A 9,141-nucleotide genomic window follows, 5' to 3' on the forward strand; every position below is an offset into this window, starting at 1 on the left:
ATTCAAAATGGCCGCCACTTTCTCCAACTGTTTAAGGGAGTTTGTTTGCTGAATCTGCTTAATCTGCTAGTGTGTTTTGTCAGAGTTGATGATGGTGTTGTTTGTGGTAGCATAGGCAAGATAAAGAAAATAGTCGTGGTGTGAGGAGCAGTGATGGCTGGCATTAGGGGAGTGACCCTAGGATGCCAGTGATCACTGTCTAGCCTCCTGGAGGTGTCGTGGGACCAACTAGACGAAACACTGGTGAAAGGAGGTTCCCACCTGATGACCCCAAAGACATGTTAGTTATCACTGCTCATTAGTCTGTATAGCTAAATTAATAGTTATCATAGGACATGTTAAGCTTAGGGAGCTATTTGCTGAGTCTGGTCCATTTTCTGTAGCACAAGCTTCTTGTGTTTATCTTAAATTAAAACTGTTCCCAGACAAGAAATAGGCACACAACTCCGTTTAACCACAATGTGTTGTTTTTATGTAAAGGAAGTGCCAGCGCTTGGTTAGCGTAGCCTAGCACAAAGACTCGATGGATCTAACTCTTGGCAAGAAAGTGCATGTCCCTTTAACTGCAGCAAGCTGGTAATATTAAGTGTGTTTGGGACACAACCTTATTCTTCATTTTTAATGCATGATCTCAGTTTCTTCTCATCCCCCCCATTTATCATTCACATTCTCTTTACTGATGCTCATGGTGCTTTTTTTTGGCTCCTCCATTTCTTTTTTTCAAAATGATTTATAGGGTAGGATGTAAGTGTTTTTGCATGGTTGTGTAAATTTTTCAGGACAAAAGTCGACTTGATATTTGCTTGAAGTCTTGCATAATCCATCCATTAAACTATACTATTTTTATTGTATATAAAAATTCACATTCAGTTATCTGGAACACTATGTTTATTAAAGTGGTCTGCAGCAACATACTCTTCAGTACGCATGATTTGTAATAATTGGCACTGCATGCTGTGTGTGAGATGCTCTGTGATGCCTGAGCTGATAGCTGTAGCTGTACTCAGCAACCTTTAGGTTGAGGAATGTTCTTTTTAATTTAAGCCCAAGCAACAATATTCCCATCTTTAGCCGTGCCAAAGATGGTGCTCCAGAGTCGTTTGAAGAAAGTCGAGGGTTAGTGTGAAAGCTTGCAGCCCCTTCCAGCTGACCAACTGACCACGCTGACATCAAAAGCTTCCTCCAATTAGTGTCAACAAATATGCCGCTCGCGGTCTACAGGCAGGTTGGAAAGCTGGGTGTGTGTACTCACATACAGTCAAATATCATCACTGAAGTGGGACATTTACACTAGATGACGGTAAATTTTGGCTGGTGGTTGATAAGTCAGTTCTCTCAGCCACAAAGGCAGTTTTTTTTTCAGTCTCTTCGTCACATTGGGAATGATTGTTTAAAGATCATGTGTTACATGAAGGTAGAGCATAAATTAAGTCTCCTAACATTCAGTGTGGTCTTTAATGATGTCTTTTGTCTGTGGGTTGGACAGACAAAAGGAAGTGGATGAGACATTCATTGGGTAACCATTCTTAGTTTCCCACAGACACATACAGTACACACTTGAGCAATGACCATTGTTCACTATGACATCCTACCATAAAACTTCTGACATCCTATTGTACCTTTTTTTATAACCTTTATTTGTTCAGGGTAGATACACAGGCACACGCTGACTCATTACTCTGACTTTCATCATTTCTTGGAGACTTACTCTAACCTTAACCTAAACCTAATCTTAACCTAACCTTGTTAGGTTTTTAGGAATTTTGAGGAGAAAGTGAAAGTGGTGGCCCGACAAGTTGCAGTTCCTGCAACGCTTTTTGAGAGCTGCCAAGTAATGTATTCCAAAACTGCCAAAGTACGGGTTTAAGAGATTGTTCTTGAACCATGGATAATAAAACTACTGTTTGTCAGTGTTATCTATGTGAACCACAATTCATGGACATTTGTTGGAAAGAATTTATACATAAAAGCGAAATACAAATCTTATTTGAGCTGTGACTAAACACTGTTTGGACAGCGTTGGAGTTATATGCAATGGTTGTACTTCCTTACCACTTCCTCTCCTATCAGCTTGAGTCTGGCGGCACTGCACACACTGTTTACTGACATTGGTATTACACAATATCTGGTAAGGATGTCCAAAAAAATTAATTCTCACACAGTAACATCCTTGTGTGGCTTGTGCTTCTTTGAACGTGGAGCTGTAGGAGAAGATTTCACTTCGACTGATAACCGACTTGTCAACCCCAATTCACATCCTCATGTTGCCAGTATCTGCACGCCCACGTCTTGAAACACAGACGATTGAGGAAATTAGAACCTGTTTAAAGCTCACACACTTTCTTACTATTGCTGTGTTCAATGGTTTGTTTTTGTTTAACAGTCTCAAATGGTAGGTATATTCTCTGTTGGGGTCAGATTGCATAAACCACGCTGATCAGAATAATAGAGATCATTCATCTTATTTTCACTAGGTTTGACTCCACATCACTGTACATTGAGTTTAACAAAGAGAACAGTTGAAAGAGATAAACCTGCTTAAGCTATGCATCTGTATCTGGCGAGTGCACCCCTCATGAAACACAATACAGAGAAGATCCCCTTTCTATAATGCTTTCTTGTCTTTTTCCTATAAGAGATTGTGAAGAACAACAGGAATGCGTTTGTTTTGTTTTGCAATGTCTTCTTCGTCTTTTTGGGCCAACTTAAATCTCTAAACAATATCTCACACTGTTAGCTGGCAATATCAGTCTCAGCAGTTGCGTGCAGTGAGCAGTCACACAATATTTGACTGGAACACTTAACATAAACAGCATGAAATTTCACACCAAGTCAGAAGCATGTACAGCTGCTTTCTTAAAACAAATACAAAATGTTGGGTTGAAAAAATATTTCCCAAACAAATAACCAAACATTACAGTGGAAAGTTGTGTCATATTTATTTTTAGCTTCTTTCTCAGGTTTGACTCTTGGACCATAAATTTCACTGTGAGCACGATAATGCAGAACTCTTCAAAGTGATTTACACAAGTAAAAGTTCTCTGACATTTTGTCACAGTTGCAGAGAAAGCAGAACACACTCTTTGGTTAAGCTGCTGAACACTCATCAAGCAAACACTTCATATATTGTTTTGATTAAACCATTATTACTTTCATGGTTGTTTGAACATGCATGTTTTCTTCACTGTTCAGTTGTGTAAGTGATACCCATACATCAACACTGGACACTATTGTTGGGTGACCTGATATGGATTTTCACATAGATGTTTGATGGTGATAAGGCCAAACACAAAAACAGCCAATCTAGGACAGATTTTCAAAGACGACTGCATTGTCAAGATGTTTATTTACAAATGACATCCTATGTACATTTTGATTTTTTTTTACATATATTTACATCACCGAGACATAATCATCACCCCGCTACACCCGCAACGTTCAGCTTTATAATCATCGAACATCCCATTAATATGCTCATCTGTTGCTTTAAATTAAACACTAGAACGCCACATTTGCCCCCCTTTTATTGGGGAGGCGATTAAATTAACATGACATATGCTCGTACCAGCATTTGTTTTAGTTCACAGTGTCGTTGTAAAACCTCTACCAAATTCATGTCAAGTATATCAGCACATTCAAATCCATGGACAGCATACATGTAAAAAGTTTGCACAATTTTTTCTTTTTTTTTTTTTTTTTTAAGGTTTCCAGTAGTATAGGAGCAGTAGAAGTCCAGATCAAGTCAGTCACATTACAAACAAACGAGTGCAAGGACCTCTATGATACAAAAAATGATTCAAATCTTTCCTTAAGAATGTGTACTGTGTACGCAGATAATGGTATCAAGGTTACATTTAAATAGAAATTGTGACCAATGATGAAATGAAGAGTTTTCTGACCAAATCACTGAGGTAGAGAGAGTTGTTTCTTTCTCTTACTTGAAGCCATTTGTAGCCAGTGCAGCATGCCATACTGGTCCAAGTGAAGGCAATACATAACACTTAATACATACCCAAAATGCTAGCATGACAGTAGCATGTGCAATGACTTTCGAACACTAACGCTACAAACTAAACCAACCATTATTTCCCTCTGACCAATATGAAAGTACAATATGCTACCGCAATTAAAACATTTTTCATGGTTTTATTTACCACTTGTCCCCCACAAGAAAGTTAAAAAAAAAAAAATCTTTAAGAGTATTCACATTAATGGTTTTACTATCATTGGTTATTTTGGGGGGAGCTCGCTGCCACAAGGCTCAAGGCCAAGAAAAACCTTCACCATTTCTAAGCAGAAAAAAGAGGAAGAATAGGTGTTGGCCACAGTGGAAGGGAAGAGCTGGGTGTTTGTATGAGTGCTGTAAAGTATTTAGCATCAGGGCCCACAACAGATTATTAATACAAGAGAATACAAAGCCTGTAACTGTAGAGTAAGTAAATGTCCTCCTTATTGTGCCCATTGATGCAGCAGCCTCTCCACATAAAGGAGATACATTGTACTGTACTTCCTACAGGTATCCACCAAGGTTTAGCTCAGCTCATTGGTGCTGTCCTTACCTGGTGCTTTCGTGAAGCTATAGGATCTCCACTTTCTGTGCGCAGACCAGGTCACTGTTAACCAGATTCCACATGTGCATGAGGTCCGACGGGAGCAGCTTGTGCACCACAATCATGCTCTTAAAGAAACACGGTTCTCGGTTTAACTTACTGTTCTTATTTTTCACTAAGCCAAACGTCTTAAAGGCATTGTGTTTTACAGGTGTGACCTGAAGCACCTCCAGACACATGCCCAAGAAGACGTCATCGATGGGGTAAAGCTCCAGATTGTCTGCGACCCAGTGGAGCCTCCTTGCCAGAGTCCCATCCATCAAAAAACCCCCTCCACCTGCATATGGAGGGTACAGAGTCTTATTATACAGAGCTTGGGGTATGTAGTATTTGTTTTCTTTTCTACGAATGGGCTTAGCCTTAAAAATCACATCCCCTACAAACAGGTTCTTTTCATGGTCGCTGCTGTCCAGGAACTCAAAGATGTTCTCCACGCTGACAAATACATCGTCATCCCCCTTAAACACATAGCGCACGCTGGGACAGTAAGTGTGGAACCACTTGAGGAAGTGAGTCTCTTTAAGTGTGAGGTTGAAGAAGCTATCCAAGAAATCCCACTGGAGGATATCCCCATAGATGTAGTCCTCGTACTCCACAAGCTTCTGATGGTTCGCTCTCTCTGCCTGATTGGAGGGTTTCCCAAGAAGGAAGAGGGTCTTTATCCTCTTGCCATCCACCACCTGCTCTTTGCCCCAAGTTTTTCGAATGACCTCCCTGCGGTCATGCTGGGTGGCCACTGATTTGACTACCATGAGCAAATATATCTCCCCTGTGCAACTCTTCGGGTGGTTGAGAAGCATGGGGAAGTAGCGACAGTGTCGATAAAGCATGAACTGCTTGAAATTGTCCTCCAGGCTCTGGAACCAGTCCTGGCTTGTGAGGTTGAGGTTGGCGCTGCAGTTGGAGCTGGTTACATCCCAGGTTCTGGGGCTGCTGTTGTCAGTGCTTCTGGGCTCCTGTGTGGTGGCAGCTTTAGGCTGTGGCTTGTGTTTACTAGCTTTCCAAAAGGCTTTTTTCCCCAGTTTCATGCCAGATTTCTCTTCCAGTGCAGCTCCAGGCTCCACTCCCTCAGAGGTATCCATGCGAGCCTGCCTCTGGAGTTCAAAGGGAGCCCCCATATTGATGGTCCCTCTCTGGACAACAGTCAGCGCCACCGCGGCCAGGAAAAACATGACACTCACCTTCTTGTACACCCTCCAGCGATCTCTGTTGTTAATCCTGAGTGAAGACAAAGATCACAGATGCCAGTCAGAGAGGGGAAAAATATCTAACCCAAACAAAAGATAAATATTGAATTGTATTATTATCATGCTGTGTTGTTTTTAGGGAGTTTAACATTCACACAAGTACACGAGTATCAAACAAGAACTGAATTTAAAAAAAAAAAAAACTTCAAAAATGACTCCCCTGGTCCAGAGCCTGAAACAAAAGCATGCACTAAAATGGGAATGGGTCTCTTTGAGATTCTGATACTAGCTCTAGGGCGCCCATGGCCACCAGAGGGCCCACAAGAGTGCTCAAAATGTCCCATAGAAGAGCGTGAATTCTTTTTTTTTTTTTTTTGTAATACATCATATAAATGGTAATCATACAAAATTGCAATGTTATGTTAATGGACTGGCTAGCTAATACTACTGGGTTCAACAATTCCTGCTGCTTCTGACAGACCAAGACAGCCACAACTGATACAGTTGATTATGGTTGTGTTAGATTTTACAGTAAGAATGATCAAGCATTGACAATAGTCAAAAGTATTGGTGGCACTGAGGCAGTCAGGGGCCCCAAAATCTAATTCTGTTTAGGACCCCATATAGGCTACGGCCGGCCCTGTGCTAGCTTCCAATTCCAAATTCCAAAACCACAGCTAAAAAGCAGTGAACCTAAGCTGCTTAATGTTCCAGTGTCAACATAGTTCATATAGATAGAAAAAAAGATTGATAAAAATCAAGAATAATCCATACCACAAAAAGAAAAAAATACTGAGATTAAACTTCATGGCCATATCACCCAGCCCTACCTGAGGGGAAATGATTACAGTGTGCTCTCTGTTAGTAACTTTTGCATACACAGTGTACAATAAGTCATATAAAAACACAGACGACACTAAAATGTAAATTTTTCCTCCCTATGAGTTGTAGTGGTTTTACCACTACTTTTCCCAAACAAATCAGCCTACACACAGCTTTGAGATATGTAGTTCCCTTAGTTTTTTATCTTACCACAGCCAGATAAAGTATTACTTGTCACGTTTTATTTAACCAGTGTCACTTCTGGAGGAAGATGTGGAATGTTCTTGCAAAATGAAGTAACCCATGCACTTCAAATTCTCACATTTCCATCATGTCATGCCAGGGCTCGTTGCATTCATGACCCCACAGACACTCCCAGGGGGAGTGGGCCCCTCAACCTTTGAAGGAGAGTATTTTTTTCTCTCTCCCCAATAACCATAAAACAAGGTAAATCAAAGTCAAGTCTGGGATCAGGTTAATCCAACACGCGGCTAAAAAATGGGTCAATTTAGTCATTAAATTAGAGACAGTTACACTCTATAGCCTATCTTGAAACAAAGGTAAAATTAAAAAAAAAAAAATTAAGACCCTCTCACTACTTAAATAGGCTACCTGCTACATCACCACCTTCAAAGTTTGTCTGAATATACGAATTAGACCAATGCACACCCACTCTTTTTTAAAATGTTTTTTTAAAGATGTTTAGCACAATTTGCACTTAATTGCGAGAATCATTTTCTTCATGAGTGACTTAAATACAGTTAGAAGATGTTTCCTTATCTGCTACCTTTGCATGGACAGTCAAACAAACGGATGAAAACTGTCAGCCAGGGATCAGGTAAAATTAACACAGTAGCCTACAATGATTCAAACATTAAAGAGGGTGCCACTTACATTTTGTCTCTTTTGCTTTCGACGATCTGTGATGGTTGCTCTCAGGAAATCAATGGCTCAAATAAAGTGCTGATTATCGAGAGCAGTGAAGTAGAATGGCTTGACGTTATGTCTCCTCGGCTTTTGGACAAAATGATAAAAAATATAATATTAATCCTAGTTGAGTTGCAAATAGTTGTTGCGAGAAACGAGCGAGGATCTTAAGAGTGTTTCTGCCTGATGATGCAGACGTGCGCTGCGTCATCCGCGCTGCTGCTACTGAAGGCTGCTCTCACTCCCCCACTGAGATCCATGCGCTTTTAAAAGCTCACACCAAACACACACACACACACACACACACACACACACACACACACACACACACACACACACACACACACACACAGGACGCAGACGATGAATGAACAAGGAGGCAGGAGTCCGTCGTTTACACAAGCATAATACTTCAAACCCCAATGTGAACACTGGATTTCTTCTGTTTCTTCTACATTACTTACGTATGTGCGATAAAAATAATGAAGTTTACTTTTGTTTTCATCGTAGGTTCTTATTGAACATCATGTGTTTGCCATCTACCATATTAAAATACCCAGAGTCCAAAGTCCCCACCCGTCTGTAAATTGTCCTTTGTTACATTCTAAAATATTAATTAAAATATAAATTTGCTTATAGAACATATTCCGCAGCTTTGGCTACATGAGTGCCTGAATGCTGTTTCAAAGCCTTAAAGCCAGGAATATACAGGTAATTGCGATGAAGAAATATTGTGTGTAATTTATGATTTTGAACTGAAACACAAACAAGTCTAACACTGAAAAAATCTGACCTCCTGGGAAAAAAAAACTCGGCATTTGTAATTTTTGTGTATTTGTAGAATGCAAACTCCTCCCCTTAGGTCATTAACCCCCCTAACTCAACAACACTGTACATAACCTCTGATAGCTTCAGCTTCACATTTGTTTCTCACTTGTATAAAACTGGTGAAATAAAATACACACACACACAAATATATATATATATATATATATATATATATATATCTTCATTTACAAGTATATGTCTTGCATTCAGGTTTTTACTTAAAGTCCAAAATGTACTTAAAGTATCAAAAGAAAAAAGTACTTGTGGGCCAAATGGACCATTTCGGTTACATTATTATGTATACTATATTTCGGGATTGGTGACATGAATGTGTAAGCATCAGTCGTTTACTGTTGTAGCATATTGAGGAGGAGCTAATTTTAAGAACTTTATTTTCTCCTGGGTACTTGAGTCCATAAGGATATTCCATATATTATAACATGATCATATTCATGTGTAAAATCTCCTGTGAAGTAATCAATAACTAAATCCACAGATAAGGTTAGTGTAGTAAATGGCACAACAATTTCCCATGAAACGTAGAAGAGTTGAAAGTACAAGTACTTAATAAGCCTTAAGTGGTTGAGTATATATAGTTAGTCTTTCTTTCTACCACTGTTAACATTTGACCTTGCTGTTCCAGAGATGTTCACATGTGAGAACCGATCAACGAACACAAAACACCTTTCCATACAGTGTGTCAGTCCTGAAGAAGTACTTTTTAAAACCATAAAAACTGCTGTGGTAAGGTCCAATCTCCACTTTCA

At 39.7% G+C, this 9,141-nt stretch overlaps 1 protein-coding gene across 1 annotated transcript; it reads right to left on the reverse strand.

Annotated features, from left to right (window-relative positions):
• Window positions 1-3,327: 3,327 nt before the first annotated feature.
• Window positions 3,328-7,776, reverse strand: b3gnt7 (UDP-GlcNAc:betaGal beta-1,3-N-acetylglucosaminyltransferase 7). Its single transcript, XM_023402690.2, has 2 exons — window positions 7,514-7,776; window positions 3,328-5,828 (listed from the first exon to the last, which is right to left on the reverse strand). Coding segments are annotated over exons 1-2 (1,254 nt in total). The 5' UTR covers window positions 7,516-7,776; the 3' UTR covers window positions 3,328-4,576.
• Window positions 7,777-9,141: the final 1,365 nt, after the last annotated feature.

Source organism: Seriola lalandi, unplaced genomic scaffold (assembly GCF_002814215.2).
Source record: "Seriola lalandi dorsalis isolate HSWRI2012SDOR001 ecotype SW California unplaced genomic scaffold, Sedor1 jcf7180002053979, whole genome shotgun sequence".
NCBI classification, from domain to species: domain Eukaryota; kingdom Metazoa; phylum Chordata; class Actinopteri; order Carangiformes; family Carangidae; genus Seriola; species Seriola lalandi.